This window comes from Typopeltis vanoorti, chromosome 23 (assembly GCF_054136105.1).
Source record: "Typopeltis vanoorti isolate ZY-2024b chromosome 23, IOZ_Tvanoo_1.0, whole genome shotgun sequence".
Lineage (NCBI taxonomy): Eukaryota > Metazoa > Arthropoda > Arachnida > Uropygi > Thelyphonidae > Typopeltis > Typopeltis vanoorti.
Window position 1 is genome coordinate 45153317 of NC_143571.1, and position 20777 is coordinate 45174093.

Here is a 20777-nt window from a genome sequence, read left to right on the forward strand (position 1 = left end):
AGAACTTCTCCACCATTGATCTTATAACAACCTCTTACCAACTTGTAGGTCTCTATCATATCTCCCCTCTTCCTTCTCTGCACCAGACTCTGCAAATTACATCTTCTCAATCTTTCCTCATACTTGACATTCCAGAGGTCAGAAACTACCTTAGTCAACTTTGGACCCTTTCCAACATCTCTTCATCCTTCTAAAATTCTCAGAATCTTAAATAGCAAACTAATGAAATATTATGAAAACTTTATTTTAGAAGTACAGAATGGATTTAAAAAACGACGATCATGTATAGACCCAGCCTTTTGCTTAAAATTAATAATAGAGAAAAGAAGAGAATACAATTTAGAAACACATATTGCATTTATTGACTTTGAAAAAGCATTTGACAAAGTTAAAAGAAACATTATTTAACATATTAAAAGAAAGACAAATATCAAATAATATCCTAAAAGCTATCACAAATATATATGAAAATAATCAAATACAAATAAGATTAAATCATGAGCTATCATATACGAGAGAGATAAACCAAGGGATCTGACAGGGATGTCCCCTCTCAGCAACTCTGTTTAATATCTACTTAAATGAAATAATAATAAAATGGAATAAAAATTTACATCAAGGAATTAAACTTTCTCCTACAGTAAACTTAAACACTCTCCTCTTTACCGACGACCAAATAATAATTACAAATTCTGAAGAAAACTTACAGAAAGCTATTTCAGATCTAAATGAGATATACAAAGATTATGGTATGATAATATCAACAGAAAAATAAAAAACTATGGCCTTTAAAGGACAAGATCCAGCAAGAACTAAAATAGTAATAGATAATGCATATTCTATGGGAGGAGTTATACTGGAGGAAGTTGGGGAGACAAGAGATCTGGGGTTGATGATTGATAGAAACCTGAAGTTTAGGGGACATATTGCAAAGGTGGTGAAGGTAACACAGAGGATTGCTGCTATTATGAGAAGGACACTGACCTGCAGAGATAAGAGGGTTATCATTCCGTTGTATAAGTCTCTGATCAGACCACACTTGGATTATTGTTCACAGATTTGGTCCCCAGGATTTGAAGGGGATAAATTAACTGTGGAAAAGATACAAAGACAGATGACAAAGATGGTCTCAGGACTGTACAAGGATAGTTATGAGAATCGGCTGAGGGAATGTGGACTGCAGAGTTTGGTTGATAGAAGAATGAGAGGTGATATGATTGAGACTTTTAAACTGTTGAGAGGTGGTTACAGGGTTGACACTGGGGAGTTCTTTCATTTGGTTGAACAGCAGGAAGGAGTGATGACAAGAGGCCATCCCTGGAAGTTACAAAAGGAAACTGTGAGCAAGAGGGTGAGGAGTGGTTTCTTTGCATGGAGGGTGGTTGAGCCATGGAATGCATTGCCTGATAAAGTGGTGAGGGCGAGAACGGTCAATGAGTTTAAGCAGTGGTATGATAGACTTTGTGTTTCTTAAGGGGAACCTCCCCTCGATGAGTCTTGACAGACTTTATGCTCTTAGGAAGGAACTCCCACGAAGAGTCTTTTGACTCCATGGAGGCCTGAATAATAATAAAAATAATAAATAAAATAACAAAATCTTAGAACAGGTGAATTCATTTAACTACGTAGGATGTATGATCACTTATGAAAATGAAAAAGATATAAACATAAAAATTGCAAAATATTTAAAAATAACAGGAGTAATTAACTCTATATTTAAACCAAACCTAGTTCAAAAACAAACCAGACAAAAAGTATACAATACATTAACCCTACCAGTCTTAATGTATGGAAGCGAAATCTGGACAATAAAACAAAAAGACAAACAAAGATTAACAACAGCAGAAATGAAGTTTATGAGAAAAACTGTGAAGTATACCCTATTCGATCACAAAAGAAATGAAGAAATTATGAAAGAATTAAACCAGTAATAGAAAAAATTTAAAAATATAAGCATAAATAGATGGAACACGTCCAAAGAATGAAAACAGAAAGATTACCAAAACAAGCCTTAAAATACAAGCCATTAAGAAAAAGAAAACCAGGACGTCCTCAAACGATTCAACAATGACTTATAAGGCCGGAACAGGTCATGCTAGGCCTAAATCCTTGTTACGCATGATGATGATAATGATTGTTGAAGGTTTTCCTCCTTCAACCAAGGCTCAATATATCTTCAGAAGTGCTAAGTAACACTTAGACAAAATGTGTTGTGAGTTAACTCCATTATTTATATATTTTTCGGAAATCACGCAAAAAGCAAGCTGACAATTGAGTTGAAATCCTAACTCTCTCCAATCAAATTCCAATAATATGTGAAATTGCCATAACAGCATTCACTAATATATATATATTTCTTAGTTTTAACACGTTTGCGAATTTTAACAGTTGAATTTTATTGCTGCCGAGCGAACTCACATAATCTATGATGTGTTAAAGGTATGATGTGTTTCGTGAGGTATGATGTGTTTCGTGAGGATAGAAGGGATAAAAAGGGAGGTGGATAGTGCAATTGATGATAGAGAAAGAGTTATGTCCATACAAGGTAGAGATGCAAGAGGGAAATAGGGCCAGTGGTTTTGAGGCAGTATGGTGTGAGATAGAGGTGAATAGAATCAAATACTTGGTGGGATGTTGTTATAGACCTGGTAATGTGGATGGTGGTGATAGTGAAATGTATAGTATAGTCAAATAAGCCAAGCAAATAAGAAAAGGGTGATCATTATGGGTGATTTTAATTATGGCAATATAGACTGGAATGAAGAGATAGCAACTGGAAGTAAAGAAAATGAGTTCCTTGAGTTTTTGAGGGATAACTACCTCAGACAGCATGTAACAGAGGGCACACGAGGATTAAGGGTCTTGGATTTGGTCATCTCATAGGAGGATGTAATTATAAATGAGGTGTCAAATCATCCACCAATTGGTGAAAGTGACCATGAGATGATTACCTGGGTGGTTGCCAGCGGTGCAAGGACCCCTGTGAAAAAAGGGTATATGTGGAACTACAAAGGGGGTGATTATGAAGAGCTCAGGAGACAGCTTGCAGGTGTAGCATGGAATGAGGAGTTAGCTGGAAAAGAGATCAATGCAGCTTGGGGGATTTTCAAAAACTATTTAGTAGATGCAATGTCTAAATGTATACCACGGGTGAGAAGGTTAAATAAGGTAGGTGTGAGATGGATGAATAAAGAGATTAAGCATGCGATACAGAAAAAAAGGGCATTGTGGAGGCAGCATAAGAGAAGTGGAAGTAACCAATTCATGAGGTCTACAAAGACCAGACAAGGAGGGTGACTTGGTTGGTGAGAGTAGCTAAAGAAAGGTATGAACAGCATTTAGCTAATGAGGCCAAAAAGAATCCTAAGTTGTTATTTCGATATGTAGCCAGCAAAAGAAAGAATGATTATGGAAGGATGACATTGATTGGAGGAAATGGTATAAAGACAGCTGATGCAGAATGTGTGGTGGAGATACTTAATGAGCAGTTCATAAAGATCTTTCAATCTTGTGAATGTGACTTCATGGAGAGATTGAGAGCAGTTGATGATGGGGAGGAGAGACTGACTGTAAGTGAGCAAGAGGTGTTTGGGGAGTTGAGTAAACTAGATATAAATAAGGCTGTGGGACTTGATAATATATCACTGCGTATTCTGAAGGAATGTGCCAGAGAGTTGACACCTGCCTTCACATATTTTTTTAATACGAGTCTTGCACTTGGTCAAATCCCTAAAGAGTGGAAGGAGGGCAAGATTGTGCCACTTCATAAAGGAGGTGATCGAACTCAAGCATCAAACTATAGGCCTATCTCTGTGTCAGGTGTTGTGGTTAAGTTGTTGGAGAAGCTTGTGAGAACTAGGATCCAGAGTTGGGTTGACAACAATGGTATAATCTTTGATGGATAGCATGGATTTGCTAAAGGGAGGTCATGTTTTAGTAATCTACTTACTTATTACAATAAAGTGACTGCTTCCTTGGATAGAGGAGAAGGATACACAGTAATATACTTGGATTTCGCAAAAGCTTTTGATAGAGTACCTCATGATAAGTTGACAGTCAAACTAGAGCAGATGGGGGTTGGATATTAGATTAGTGCATTGGATTGGAGACTGGCTATCTGATAGGTATCAACAAGTTGTGTATGGGGGTGCGATATCCAGGAAAAGGAAAGTCACTAGTGGAGTGCCTCAGGGGTCTGTTTTAGGGCCATTACTATTTAACTTGCATATTAATGATATTGGCAAAGATTTGGATGGAGATATTCAGTTGTTTGCAGATGATGCAAAGTTGGGATGAACCATAAAGAGTAGTGAAGATAAGTTAAGGGGATAAAAATCCCTTATTGTTTTTCAGCCAGTAAGCGAAACTAAGATCGAAAACTACGATCTGAACATTTCATGCCGACGAACTGTCGGCAGATCCAAGCGTACGTGACCACTTGGTAGTGCCACACCAGGGCAACTCGTTGCAAAGGTGGAGCAAGCTCCCTCACTATTCTTGATATTTTCTCATAATGTAAAAACACACAGCTCCTAGGAGATGTAGTATCAACCTCGCCAGAAAAAAATAGTCATTTGGCTTTTCATCTTAGTTATAATATAATATAGTGACACACACCTTTCTGGCAACCGTATAGCAAAAGTATGCAAGTTCTTTTCACTTAAACTCTGATATTCTAGGTCTAGCTACTCACTGATGAGACCTCAAAAAAGGTTGAAACCGGTCTAGGTAGTGACCTCTCCTCATAATGTAAAACAGTACTACATCTCCTAGGAGCTGTGTGTTTTTACATTATGAGAAAATATCAAGAATAGTGAGGGAACTTGCTCCACCTTTGCAACGAGTTGCCCTGGTGTGGCACTACCAAGTGGTCACGTACGCTTGGATCTGCCGACAGTTTGTCGGCATGAAATGTTCAGATCTTAGTTTCGCTTACTGGCTGAAAAACAATAAGGGATTTTTATCCCCTTAACTTATCAACCTTGCCAGAAAAAAATAGCCATTTGGCTTTTCATCCGAGTAGTGAAGATGTTGTGGCCTTGCAAGAAGACTTGAATAAATTGAGTGATTGCGCAAGCAAATGAGGATGTGAGTTCAATGTTGCAAAATGTAAGGTTTTAAAATTTGGAAAACAAAGATGGGATGCAGAATTTATGCTTGGTGAGAATATATTGTTGGAAGTAGAGGAAATAAGAAATCTGGGGGCGATAGTGGATAAGGATCTAAAATTTAGGGGTCACATCGCCAAAATTGTGAAGACAACACAAAGACTTCTGGGAATGATGCAGAGGGCACTGACGTGTAGAAGTAGGGAGATTCTTGTTCCATTGTATAAGGCTTTGATTAGGCCACACATGGACTATTGTGCCCAGATTTGGTCACCGGGTTTTCAGAAGGATGAGGAGATGTTGGAAAGGGTCCAAAGGCGACTGACTATGGTAGTTTCTGACCTCTGGAATGTTGAGTATGAGGAAAGATTGAGAAGTTGTAATTTGCAGAGTCTAGTGGAGAGAAGGAAGAGGGGAGATATGATAGAGACCTAGAAGTTGGTAAGGGGTTGTTATAAGATCAATGGTGGAGAAGTTCTACAGAGAATAGCGGGAGATCAGGAGAGAACCAGAGGTTATCCCTGGAAACTGTATAAAGAGGGTGTGAGTAGGGGAGTGAGAGGCAGGTTTTTTTTGTGCAGAGTTGTGAATGATTGGAATGCCTTGCCTGAGAGTACGGTGTCTGCAAGGAGTTTGAGTGTGTTTAAGGCTCGGTATGATGAGATGTGTGTGTGAGATAAAAGGACCTCCCAGATGAGTCTTTGACTCCATGAGGTCTTGTTTAATAATAATAATCTAATTAATAATAATAGTTTTTAGTTAGCTACTATGTTTGCTGGTGAAACATATGGTTTTACTTGAGTCTATATATACAGCATAGTTTCTGTATGAGTGGACGTGATTTATTAATTAGTGTTGTTTTTATCCCAGTTGTCTCTAATTGCACTATTTGTTGAGGAATATATTACACAGGCTGCTTATACCTTATTCACTGACATAATAAATGCAATATAGTTGCTATTGGGGGAGGTCGTGTTATTCACTGCTGGAGCAAGTTACTATCGCCCTGCTCTGAATGTGATTCAGCTTTTTTCATTTGCAAAGTATATGCGAAACTTTTTAATTTCTTTTTTCAAAAAGTAAAATCAGGGGTAAGAGTTATATGCGAGTAGTACGGTGTTTCAATTATGGATAAGTACATTGGTACCTTCTTTAAACGGAAAAATATCTCCAATGACAGTGATAATACAAAACGAGTTTGTAATGACAGTTTGTGTGTAGTTTCTGAAGAGAGAGTTCTGTAATGAATCCACAGAAACACAGAATTCCCATCAGTTGTAATGGGATAATATTAATACGGTTAACAAAAGGAAAGATTTGCTGACTTGCTGGACACTCGACCAGTGGATCGCATTCAAAGGTAAATACAATTGGTTAGTTTGTAGGAACATTTTTCTGTTTTGCGACTTTTCTTCCTTTACAGTAATTATGCCTACATTATTGTGTTATTATTCAACAACTGTTTACAGTTTTGAATGTGTATATAAAGTCAATATCAACAGTAGCCTGCTTATCAACGCGTGATGAAAGGGACGGGGAGGTTTGGAGCTTCCCCGGATAGTATTCAAAAGGTAAAATACAATTGGTTATTTTGTATAGGGCCCCGAAACTTATTAGTTTAGAATTTAACCACTGAGAAAGGGTTTGTGTCCACCTTAAAACTCTGAAACAGAATTTGGAAACATTTTCTGAATAACTTTTCATAAGAAATTTCTGTGATTTCACGATCCATTTCAGGCTTGTAGTCACGAGAATGACCTTTCATTATCGAAAAAAAGAGCAGCTAATTGGGCTTTCAAGTGACAGTGGGCTTGAAATGCAATTCCGTGATTGTGGTTTAGCTCGATTCGCCTTCAGTGAGAAGTGAATTTCCCGAATTATTCGAAAATTGTCATGCAGTTTTTCTACAACCTATCTTTGCGAGAAACGACTTTCATCGCTCCTTCAAATAAAGACAAAATACACAATCCGTCTTAATGTGTGTGCCAATCTTCGACTGAAGTTGACCAATATTGAGCCAGATATCCAGCAACTCTGCAAGGTCGAGAAGCTCATCCATCTCATTAAAAGTAAATAGCAACATAATTATATCATTTTATTTATTTGTTTAATTTTGGTTGGCTGACTCTCCAGCCAAAAGGCTGCGAGTTCGAATCCCACTGTGGGCATGGATGTTTGTGATTGTCTGTAAAAATACTAGTGTACATTTTCACAGACACTAGTATGAAAATACTAGTGATAGTGGTCAGCGGTAGACAGCATTGGTGTAGATGATGATTGGTTGTGGTTGGTGAAGACTGAGAATTGTAGAGTGGGTGCCCTTCCTCGATATGTCTTTGGACTACCTGGAGATGTTATGTAATAATAATATTGACAAGCTTTATATGTTCATTGTGCATCACATAGTTTGAATTTGGCACTTGGAAATGCTATATCTGTGACAAATAAGAAATTGCATTGGCATAATTGAAAAGGTACGCAAGTTCTTCAATACCCCTAAAAGACAGGATGTCCTTGTTGTCTATAGTATTATAATATTAACATCTTTTAAGATTTATAATATCTTTATTTAGCTTGCAAAAAATATTTGCGTGCACCTTACCATTGTCTAAAATAATGCAAAAAATCTGACAGTGACCTCTTAATTGCCCTAAATTTTGTTGACAATGTTGTGGCTCAATTAAATACCGTTCGTGAAACACCAGATTCTTCATTTAAAGATATTTACGATGAAGCATGTATAAAAGCCAATAATTTTAATATTGACATTAAAAAGCGAAGGACTTCATCAAAACAAACATTAAGGTCCAATGTTCCAGCCGATTCTGTAGAAGAGTATTTCAGGAGAACTATTTCATTCCATTTATTAACCAAATATTGACTCAACTTCATGAAAGTTTCACTCGGCACTGCAACATTTTGAAATATCTTTTTTTCTCTTCTATCAAATGGAAAAGATGCTCCAACAGCAAGTGCAATGTCAGATTTTCGTCAGTTGTGTGAATTTTATGCCGGTGATTTGCCTTATATATGGAAGAAGAAGATTTGCCTTATACAAATCCAGCAATTTTGAATGCCGAATTCAAGTTGTGGTATATTTTTTGAAAAATATACCACAAAATGTGGTATATAAATTTGAAAAACCGTTTGCAATAGCTCCATGCAAAAATGCCATTGATGCAGTTTCAAAGTGTGACAAAATGATATATTCTAACATCTATAACTTATTAAAAATATTTGCAATGCTTCCGGTAACAACATGCGTCAGTGAAAGGTCATTTTCTAACTTATGCCTTTTAAAAACCTATTTATGATCTACCATAACACAATCATGATTGAACGGACTGGCTTTGCTATATACAATACACACAGAGAGAGATTAATGTAACCACGACTGAAATAATTCAAGAGCTTTGTAAAAAGAAAAGAAAACTGGATTTTATTCTTTAAATAAATTTTTATAATCACCTAATGAATTTTATTGAATGAATGAAATTTAACGAATTTTAGTTGAACAGATAAAAATATTTTTAATGCAAATTAATTGTATTAAAAATATTTTTATCTGTTTAACTCGCCCCCCCCCCCCCAAGATTAAATCCTGGGTGCACCACTGCTTTAGAGAGACTATTTTTAGAGTCAGCAATGGTTATGAAGCATTTTACGAACTTTATCAAGTATGGTTGGATTAATCAGCCATAAATGGAGGTAGTCGTCATCTTCAGATCAAATCCAATGCAATCGTAATAACTTCTTTTATACAACATTAGAGAGTACGAAATTAGGACTTTAGATCTTGTGTCTGTTACAATCTGAATTGTTTCACTTATTGTTGTATGTAAACTGTAACATGTTGTTTTGCTCTGAAAATGTTGGTTTGAAATCTGACAAAATATAAGCTAGTTAATAAACATCCTTTTATAATTTAGTACTTTTTTTTTGGCATTATAATACCATTAAAATAAGTGATGAAGAACAACCTATTATATGACCCTCTGTCAAAGGACTTTGCAAAATCTGGCTGTATATTTGTTCAATACATCTATCACATGATTATAATATGTAAATAAATTGCTAAAACATCGCTCTTTAAGGAATTGCTTACTTCCCTATAACTGTAGTGATAAATCAATATATATATATATATATATATATATATATATATATATATATATATATATTGTTAAATATTTAATGACTGAACGCCAAGGATTTAAAATCAAAACTTTAATAGATCACGACTAGTTTCGTTGGAAAGCCGACTTCGTCAGGTGTAACAGCATAAAAATATATAAAACAGGAAGACAACAAAAGCATTGCATTTCTAATACAACGGAACATGACAATTAACTGTAATTAAAGTTTAAATGGGAGACTAAGTTCTAGTTAAACCGTCAAGCATTCACACACACGTGAAATGGTCAGGCCCAGATGTGAAATGAAAAATAAACTTTCGACATCTTTCTCTAAATCCAGAGTAATTTAATGAAAAGGTGGCACACCTTTTGGCAACTCCTATAGGTAAAGATGACCTCGCCATTGCTTCTGCCTGGTATCTCCACTTCTGGGCCTGGCTCCCACTGAAGAGACCTCAATAAAGGTCAAAACTAGTCTGGGTAGGCCCTTCCCTTAATGCATAACATTATACATATCCACAAGGAGATGTGTTTTGCATTATGGGAGATACTGAGATAGGAGTGATGTTAGCTTGGTCCACCTTTGCTACGAGTTGCCTGCTGTTGTATACTACCTTACCCCAGTCCTGAAGATGTTTTCAAGCGCAAACTTTGTTTGCTCACACTTGGATAAAGGATTAAACTAAATTTATTAAAGAAAATTATTGATTGAAACTGAAGTAGTCATTATTTGTGAGATCTGATTTGATCAGCTCTTATATTTTGATCTCCTAAAGTGCTCATAAATGTATCAACTCACCTGTATCTTAGTTTACTTCCTGCCATGCTTCAATATACTTATTTTGCTAATCTTTCATATTCTCCCCCTTCTCATCTGTTTAACTGACTATACCATCTTTGATTAGTTATGCTTGTGCATTCTTGAACAAATATGTCATATTATTTTCTGAAATCTTTATTTTTAATATGGTTCTATCTTGATGACATTGCTAATATATCTGTAGTCACCAGCATTTAATCGAGTGCTTTATTTCTAACCCAGCTTCTCTGATTCATATATTAAAATTGATTTGAATGTGTTATCTTATATCATAGGCAAGTACTTTGGGATAATTTTTTTCTTGTTCTATATATGTTTATTCGACTGCCTTCCCATCATCATTCTTATTTGATTTTCTATTTCAATATTTAATCTGACAATTTTCCTTTAAAAAAAAAAAAAGTTAAAGTCAGCATTTTAACATTTTTAAATATATATAATCAATTCTATAAGGCAGTGTTTCCCAACGTGGGACATATGCCCCACAATGGGGCAATTTGAATATTTTGGGGGGCAATTAGAAAATGATTTTGTATTCATAACTTCAAAAAACTCACCACTGTCAGCAATAAATTGTTAATGTTGCAACCTGACTTTCCAAGAAAAAAAGCTGACATCATTAGTACAGCAGTCAACATAAATACAGCATCAAGAAGAACTCTCAGAAAAGCAAAATGATGAGTTTATTAGAACTTTATTCAACATAAAAGGAACAAAGGTATGGCTTTCTGATGAGACAGAAATAAAATACCAAAATTCAACTAGTTTTGCAAAAAAACATACTGTTGCCCTTCCCGTCATCATATTTAGTTGAATGTGGCTTTAGTGCTGTGTAAATGACTTGCTACTGAAAGAAAGAAATCATCTGGATATCACAAACCATGGGGATTTGAGATTGAAAATGACTAAATTAGTACCTCAAATAAAAACTCTTTGTAGCAGACATCAAGCTCAAGAATCGCATTAACTTGGATTTTATTTTCCCGAGTGCAGTTCAATTTATGTTTTATAATATACAACATGTAATATAAAATTTATATTCATTGAAGAAATTCAAATTATAAACAGTTTTACCTATGTTCCTTTTTTATTTAAAGTGCATATTTATATTATACTTTTTCAGAATTTGGCTGACTATTATGCTAGGGGGGGGGAGGATCATCAAAATCTTTGAGGCATTGAGGTGGGGCATGATCCAAAAAACGTTGGGAAACACTGCTACAAGGTCAGCATTGAGAATGCAGTTGACGTTTATTTCCCTACTTATGTCATACAGAGCCTCCATAACTTTCCTCTCAAACTCAGATTTTTCAGCCTGCACAGCTATTAAACCCACACAATTAACAGACAATACATTCACGTCACAGCCTGAGTTGCTTTGGCCATAAATCCAAATCAACCACTGTAATGCAATTTTAAGAATAATGGGACATTGCACTCTTTGATTGGAAAAGACCTGAGTTCAATTCTTGTGATGACGAGAGGAATCTTTATGAGCTTTATGATTTCAACTGAAACTCTTGAACATAATTTAATAAATTCTTAAACAAGAATTTAATAATAATAAAAAGTCCTCGAAGAGAGGAGAATTTGGAAGGAAGTGAGACAAATGATTTTGAGAGCGTATGGTGTGAGGTAGAGGTAGGCAAGACAGGATATTTAGTGGGGTGTTGCTACAGACCCAGGAGCACAGAGGATGGGGACCAGGAGATGTTTAGACAGCTAAGTTTGGCAAGTGCAAGAAGAATGATTGTTATGGGAGATTTTAACTTCAGTAGTATAAATTGGAGAGAGGAAGATGCATGTAGCAATAGGGGAATGGAATTTCTAGAATTCTTGAGGGACAAATGTCTTAGGCAACATGTAACAGAGGTTAACAACATGTAACAAATGTCTTAGGCAACATGTAACATGGAACAAGAGGTTCAAAAGTTTTGGATTTGGTTATAGCATCAGAAGAGTTGATAATAACTGAATTGACGTCTCTCCCACCAGTTGGAGAGAGTGACCATATGGTGTTGACTTGGAAAATGAATAGACATGCAGGAGTATCAAAGAGACGGGAACTTATGCGTCTGTGCGTCTGTGCACCCAGAGATTGTCGGAATAAGTGAGACATGGTTAGATGAGGATGACATCCTGACAGGAATAGAGATGGAAAGGTATGATGTGTTTCGTGAGGATAGAAGGGGTAAAAAGGGAGGGGGAGTGCTATTGATGATAGAGAAAGAGTTATGTCCATACAAGGTAGAGATGCAAGAGGGAAATGGGGCCAGTGGTTTTGAGGCAGTATGGTGTGAGATAGAGGTGAATAGAATCAAATACTTGGTGGGATGTTGTTATAGACCTGGTAATGTGGATGGTGGTGATAGTGAAATGTATAGTCAAATAAGCCAAGCAAATAAGAAAAGGGTGATCATTATGGGTGATTTTAATTATGGCAATATAGACTGGAATGAAGAGATAGCAACTGGAAGTAAAGAAAATGAGTTTCTTGAGTTTTTGAGGGATAACTACCTCAGACAGTATGTAACAGAGGGCACAAGAGGATTAAGGGTCTTGGATTTGGTCATCTCATCGGAGGATGTAATTATCAATGAAGTATCAAATCATCCACAAATTGGTGAAAGTGACCATGAGGTGATTACTTGGGTGGTTGCCAGCAGTGCAAGGACCCCAGTGAAAAAAGGGTATATGTGGAACTACAAGGGGGATGATTATGAAGAGCTCAGGAGACAGCTTGCAGGTGTAGCATGGAATGAGGAGTTAGCTGGAAAAGAGATCAATGCAGCTTGGAGGATTTTCAAAAAATATTTAGTGGATGCAATGTCTAAATGTATACCACGGGTGAGAAGGTTAAATAAGTTAGGTGTGAGATGGATGAATAAAGAGATTAAGCATGCAATACAGAGAAAAAGGGCATTGTGGAGGCAGCATAAGAGAAGTGGAAATAACCAATTTCATGAGTTCTACAAAGACCAGGCAAGGAGAGTGACTTGGTTGGTGAGAGTAGCTAAAGAGAGGTATGAACAGCAGTTAGCTAATGAAGCTAAAAAGAATCCTAGGGAGTTCTTTCGATATGTAGCCAGCAAAAGAAAGAATGATTATGGAAGGATGACATTGATTGGAGGAAATGGTATAAAGACAGCTGTTGCAGAATGTGTGGTGGAGATACTTAATGAACAGTTCATAAAGATCTTTCAATCTTGTGAATGTGACTTCATGGAGAGATTAAGAGCAGTTGATGATGGGGAGGAGAGACTGACTGTAAGTGAGGAAGAGGTGTTTGGGGAGTTGAGTAAACTAGATGTAAATAAGGCTGTGGGACTTGATAATATATCACCGCGTATTCTGAAGGAATGTGCCAGAGAGTTGACACCTGCCTTGACATATTTTTTTAATACGAGTCTTGCACTTGGTCAAATCCCTAAAGAGTGGAAGGAGGGCAAGATTGTGCCACTTCATAAAGGAGGTGATCGAACTCAAGCATCAAACTATAGGCCTATCTGTGTGTCAGGTGTTGTGGTTAAGTTGTTGGAGAAGCTTGTGAGAACTAGGATCCAGAGTTGGGTTGACAACAATGGTATAATCTTTGATGGACAGCATGGATTTGCTAAAGGGAGGTCGTGTTTTAGTAATCTACTTACTTATTACAATAAAGTGACTGCTTCCTTGGACAGAGGAGAAGGATACACAGTAATATATTTGGATTTTGCAAAAGCTTTTGATAGAGTACCTCATGATAAGTTGACAGTCAAACTAGAGCAGATGGGGTTGGATATTAGATTAGTGCATTGGATTGGAGACTGGCTATCTGATAGGTATCAACAAGTTGTGTATGGGGGTGCAATATCCAGGAAAAGGAAAGTCACTAGTGGAGTGCCTCAGGGATCTGTTTTAGGGCCATTACTATTTAACTTGTATATTAATGATGTTGGCAAAGATTTGGATGGAGATATTCAGTTGTTTGCAGATGATGCAAAGTTGGGACGAACTATAAAGAGTAGTGAAGATGTTGTGGTCTTGCAAGAAGACTTGAATAAATTGAGTGATTGGGCAAGCAAATGGGGATGTGAGTTCAATGTTGCAAAATGTAAGGTTTTAAAATTTGGAAAACAAAGATGGGATGCAGAATTTATGCTTGGTAAGAATATATTGTTGGAAGTAGAGGAAATAAGAGATCTGGGAGTGATAGTGGATAAGGATCTAAAATTTAGGGGACACATCGCCAAAATTGTGAAGACAACACAAAGACTTCTGGGAATGATGAGGAGGACACTGACGTGTAGAAGTAGGGAGATTCTTGTTCCATTGTATAAGGCTTTGATTAGGCCACACATGGACTATTGTGCCCAGATTTGGTCACCTGGTTTTCAGAAGGATGAAGAGATGTTGGAAAGGGTCCAAAGGCGACTGACTAAGGTAGTTTCTGACCTCTGGAATGTCGAGTATGAGGAAAGATTGAAAAGATGTAATTTGCAGAGTCTAGTGGAGAGAAGGAAGAGGGGAGATATGATAGAGACCTACAAGTTGGTAAGGGGTTGTTATAGGATCAATGGTGGAGAAGTTCTACAGAGAATAGTGGGAGATCAGGGGAGAACCAGAGGTCATGCCTGGAAACTGTATAAAGAGGGTGTGAGTAGGGGAGTGAGAGGCAGGTTTTTTTCGTGCAGAGTTGTGAATGATTGGAATGCCTTGCCTGAGAGTGTGGTGTCTGCAAGGAGTTTGAATGTGTTTAAGACCCGGTATGATGAGATGTGTGTGAGATAAAAGGACCTCCTAGATGAGTCTTTGACTCCATGAGGTCTTGTTTAATAATAATAATAATAATAATAATAATAATATTATGTGGAATTATAAGGCAGGTGATTATAGTCTTAGACGTCAACTTCGGGAAGTTTCATGGAGGGAGGAATTGGAAGGCCGGGATATCACCAGTGTGTGGGAAATTGTGAAAGGATATTTGTTATCAGCAATGGTAAGTTGTATACCACGAGTGAAGAGGACGAAATTTGGAGTAAAGTGGATGACAAACAATATTAAACAGGAATTGCATGCGAAAAAGAGGCTATGGAAGAGATATAAGGAGACAGGTGAAGAGCTGCATGAGGAATATAAGACACAGGCCAGAAGAGTGACTAGTGTGGTAAGGAAAGCGAAACTGGAATATGAGAGGAGATTGGCCCTAAGATCCAAAGAAAATCCTAGGGAATTTTTTAGCTATGGCCAGTAGGAGGAGAAATGACTGTGGAAGAATGATATTGTGGGATAAAAATGGGAATAGAGTGACTGATGCAGAGGACATAGTGGAATTGTTCAATGAACACTTTATTGGAGTATTTCATCCTAGAGGAGTCAGTTTTAATGCTAGAGAGATAGGACTGGTTCGAGGTCTGGAGGTACAGGAGGAGAGTGTGTTTCAGATACTGAGTACTCTGGATGTCACTAAAGCTGTGGGACTGGATGGTATTTCACCACGAGTTTTGAGAGAATGTGCTAGGGAATTGACAGTGCCTTTAACCTGGCTTTTCAATGAAAGTCTGACTTTAGCAAAGGTGCCCAGGGAATGGAAGGAAGGTAAGATAGTGCCATTGCATAAGGGTGGTAACAGACTGGAAGTGTCTAATTATAGGCCAGTCTGTGTGTCATCAGTAGTTGTTAAGATCTTGGAGAAAGTAGTGAGGGACCGTATACAGCATTGGGCAGATGAGGGTAATGTTATCTGTGAGAATCAACATGGATTTGTGAAAGGACGCTCTTGTTTTAGCAATATGCTAGCCTTTTATAATAAAGTTACAAGAACATTAGATGAGGGAAAGGCATATACTGCAATTTTCTTAGACTTGGCGAAGGCATTTGACAGGGTGCCACATGATAAGCTGATATTTAAGTTGCAGCACATGGGTCTGGATGTCAGATTGGTCAAATGGATTCAGGATTGGCTGTCTGATAGGTATCAGAGAGTTGTGTATGGTGGAGCAGTTTCCAGGAGGCAGAGGGTTACAAGTGGGGTCCCACAGGGCTCAGTACTAGGACCTATATTGTTTAACCTTTATATCAATGACATAGCCAGTGGATTGCAGGGGGATATTCAGTTGTTTGCGGATGATGCGAAGCTGGGAAGGATTATTAGTAATAGTGCAGATGTGGTAGCCCTGCAAGAGGATTTAAATAAGCTAGATAGATGGGCAAATGAATGGGGGTTCAGTTTAATGCAGCAAAATGTAAGGTCTTGAGGTTTGGGAAACATCGATGGGATGCTGCATACTCTATGGGAGGAGTTATACTGGAGGAAGTAGGGGAGACAAGAGATCTGGGGTTGATGATTGATAGAAACCTGAAGTTTAGGGGACATATTGCAAAGGTGGTGAAGGTAACACAGACGATTGCTGCTATTATGAGAAGGACACTGACCTGCAGAGATAAGAGGGTTATCATTCCGTTGTATGTCTCTGATCAGACCACACTTGGACTATTGTTCTCAGATTTGGTCCCCAGGATTTGAAGGGGATAAATTAACTGTGGAAAGGATACAAAGACGGATGACAAAGATGGTTTCAGGACTGTACAAGGATAGTTATGAGGATCGGCTGAGAGAATGTGGACTGCAGAGTTTGGTGGATAGAAGAAGGAGAGGTGATATGATTGAGACTTTTAAACTGTTGAGAGGTGGTTACAGGGTTGACACTGGGGAGTTCTTTCGCTTGGTTGATCAGCGGGAAGGAGTGATGACAAGAGACCATCCCTGGAAGTTACGAAAGGAAACTGTGAGCAAGAGGGTAAGGAGTGGTTTCGTTGTGTGGAGGGTGGTTGAGCCGTGGAATGCATTGCCTGATGGAGTGGTGGGAGCGAGAAGGGTCAGTGAGTTTAAAGAGTCGTATGATAGACTTTGTGTTTCTCAGGGGGGGGGACCTCCCCTCGATGAGTCTTGACAGACTTTATGTCTTAGGAAGGACCTCCCTCGATGAGTCTTTTGACTCCTTGGAGGCCTGAATAATAATAATAATAATAATAAACCGAACTAACTAAAGCCTCTGTAACTCAGTCAGTGTTGATAATGCTCTTTGGTTAGAAAGACCTGGGTTTGAATCCTGTCTCTGTTTGAAACCTTTATCAGGGATTTTCATCTGAAAGTGAGTTAGCCAATCTCATATGGAGATGGCAGGGTTTTTCATACTACAAAACAGCAAACTGACCAGAAGAACACATGCAATACACAGATATAGGACATTACAGGAATAGGGATTAATCAATCTATTCTATCAGATCTGGTTTCGAAAAACTGCATGGTGTGGGTCTACACAAGCATGTAAGATGAACATTAAGTTGTTAATGGGTGACAAAATATCCAATTTTTATTATGATTATTTCAGGCATCTCCATGGAATTAAGAAACTTCACTGCAGAAAGCCTATACTAATCATTGTTCACACAACATACTTCTCTTTGAAGTCATTCACACAAATGCCTCTTGTAACCCATTCACTGCCCTGCAAGCAAAAAATCTAGTCCTCATGTCCATTACCATAATATGGTTAAAATTATATTTTATAATATGATTACAAAATGATACTTTGGGAGTCTGTTAGCATACTAACCCATTCAAAAACAGTAAACTAAAATGAGATTCCTGTTGAGGGTAGAGTCAATAGTTTATCTGGTAAGTGCTGGTGCAAAATAATTCAGACTGATAGCTAACATTTTCATGAATTCCACTCAAACAGTTTAGGAAAAAAATGTATTAAAAAAAAAAAAAAAAAACATGTATTTTATACAGTGGCATGAAATAGAATGAAAGAATAATGGAGAAGTTAACTTCAAGAGAATGGAAGAAATAATTACAACATGTTGTATGATTATGATAATTTCTAGGTGTTGGTGGAGTCAGAAGACTCATCACAGAAGGCCAATTAAATCCAAGTGTGAATCCTCCATTCCAACTAGAATTTTCTACATATAACTTCAATGTTGGTGGTGTGACATGGTATATCTTAGATATATAAAACAAACACCTACAGAAAAATATAAAATTATATATTATAAAATATTATTATTATTATTTGTCACCTCCAGGAAGTCCAAAGACTCATCGAGGGAGGGAATCTACTCTACAACTCTGTCTCCACCACTCACAATCCACCAACTGACCGCAACTACACCAACGTCAGTTATCGCCGACCACCACCACTAGTATTTCCACAGACAATCACAAATATATAAATATAAAATACATAATATATAAATATTTTGATTCCTAAGCATATGGCATAGGATCAAAATATAAATACACACACATACACAAAATAAAATAACATTTTTAAATTGATATTAGTTATTAGTAATAGTGCAGATGTAGTAGCCCTGCAAGAGGATTTGAATAAGCTAGACTTGGTCCTCAGGATTTCTGGAAAGGATACAAAGGCGGATAACAAAGATGGTTTTAGGACTGCACAATGTTAGTTATGAGGATCGGCTGAGAGAATGTGGACTGTAAAGTTTGCTGGATAGAAGGAGAGGTGATATGATTGAGACTTTTAAACTGTTGAGAGGTGGTTACAGGGTTGATGCTGCAGAGTTCTTTCGCTTGGTTGAACAGCAGGAAGTAGTGATGACAAGGGGCCATTCCTGGAAGGTATGAAAGGAAGCTGTGAGTAACAGGGTGAGGAGTGGTTTCTTTGCATGGAGGGTGGTTGAACCATGGAATGGTGAGAGCGAGAACGGTCAATGAGTTTAAGGAGTGGTATGATGACTTTGTGTTTCCTAGAAAGGACCTCCCACGATGAGTCTTGATAGACTTTGTGTTTCCTAGGAAGACCTCCGTGATGAGTCTTTTGACTCCATGGAGGCTTGAATAATAATAATAACATTCAGGACTGGTTTCTATGGCAAAATAGTTTTTTTTTTTTTTATTTCTTAAAAATTATTACTTTTGTGTATATATTTATATATAAATGCACAATAAATGACAAGGATACCATGAAGGAAATGCTGACAGATTTCCTTTATTGGCATATTATCAAAAAGCACTGCACTGAATCAGTTGGAATACCATGATTTCAATGGCAATTTACATTGTATTTCCTGGTTTATAATTAAGAGGGGTTACAAGAAATTGGGATGAATATTTTTGTAGATAATACATTAATGACAAACGTTTATCGAAATTCGAGTTAACAATCAATGTTTTATGGTATGTCTTTCTCCACTCTGGAGTTTAATTAAAAATGTGTGCCTACATTTTTCCCCTTATCTGAATATACACAAAAAATATTTTTGTAGGCCCTCAAGAACTTTTATAATAGGTGCATTAAGCAACTTTATTTATTTTATTTTATTTATTTATTTTTTGTACTGGGGTAAAGGGACATTGTTTATTGGAGAAATGGGATGAACTTTATATTGGCATTTGTATTTTGTAAAGTTCACTTTAAGCTTCTCCATTTAAAAACCATATTCCACTTCCCTGAATTACGTTTTGCTTAATTTGGAGAAATTAAATAGTCAGCAACTTGCTTTTGTAAAAAAAAAAAAAAAAAAATCATTATCTTTATAACGCTTTTGGAAAAGATATGGATAAAAGGTATTTCAAATCAATTATAAATACTTATTTGGTATTTTGCTTTTATCATGCTGACTAAACGAATACTACCATATTTGTATTAATAATTAATGTTTCTGATTACCGGATGTAATTGTAACAGTCGGTGCGGCAGCAAGTGTGACATGAGTCGGCTACCAGAGTGACTGTGTCGTACTTAATACTAGTTCCTAACTAAAACAGAACCAATCGCATTACCGGTAGTTGCTATCCGCAAAGGAGTAGCACCATATGGCCGCACTCTACGGTCAATTTCATGATACAGATCTGGATCGCTAAGAAGCTCCTGTAAGCGTGGCCCATTCCCTTCGAAAGCTGCTACATGTAATCGAGTGTCTCCATCCTCAGGGTCAATAATGAACTGGGATAATACTAAACTGGGGACAACCAATTCCGCCATCCAATATATAAAACCGAAAGCTTCTTATCCAAGGTATAAATAATAATAAAACATAATAAAAATCAATTCTCCTCGACCTGCAACTTAACACTTGCAAGAAAAATAACAAATATAACAGTTATCCCGCAAGGAGACTTCGTTTCATCTTTGATTTCCAAACACCAGATGGAACACTGCACTACCGGCACTTCAATTTCTAAGCTCAGTTCGCGAACCTGTTTGAACAAAAGCGTTTTAAGAATAACATCCCCTCCCTCCACTTCATGGATTAAAATAAATTTCGACAGCCAGAACGGACTAATTTCTGGCAGTTACATATTTTTAACGAAAATTGGATAATGATTTTAGATTAGTAGCTAGCAATAAATTCTTTAACGTATTTGCATTGCTTACTGAGGAGCTTAATTGACCTTGATAATAATAACGGCAGTTTGTAAAATGATCGTTGATTGTAAATTAAAACGTACGAGGAAAGTCTAGACTACGAATAAGATAACTGTTATGCTTTGAAACATACATGTGTAAAGACTGAATATGTGCTTTATGATCTAAAATATACATATATTTTACTAAAATAAAGAGCCAAAAGGCTTCAATTCAGCGATGCAAAATTATATGTCAGATATTAGATTTCCAAGCCGAATGTAGAAACTATGGAAGTTTCGTAAGGAAAGTTGACCAGAGAGCTTACGGGAATAAATAATACACATATCTT

At 37.0% G+C, this 20777-nt stretch overlaps 1 protein-coding gene across 1 annotated transcript in view; it reads right to left on the reverse strand.

Moving 5' to 3' along the window:
* Positions 1-20420, reverse strand: part of LOC150093812 (ankyrin repeat and SOCS box protein 1-like) — a 113560-nt gene extending 93140 nt beyond the window's left edge. Inside the window, exon 1 of the mRNA XM_090412613.1 lies at positions 19861-20420. Within this exon, the coding sequence (XP_090268739.1) occupies positions 19861-20062 (202 nt within the window). The 5' untranslated portion in view covers positions 20063-20420. The remainder of the gene's footprint in view (positions 1-19860) is intronic.
* Positions 20421-20777: the final 357 nt, after the last annotated feature.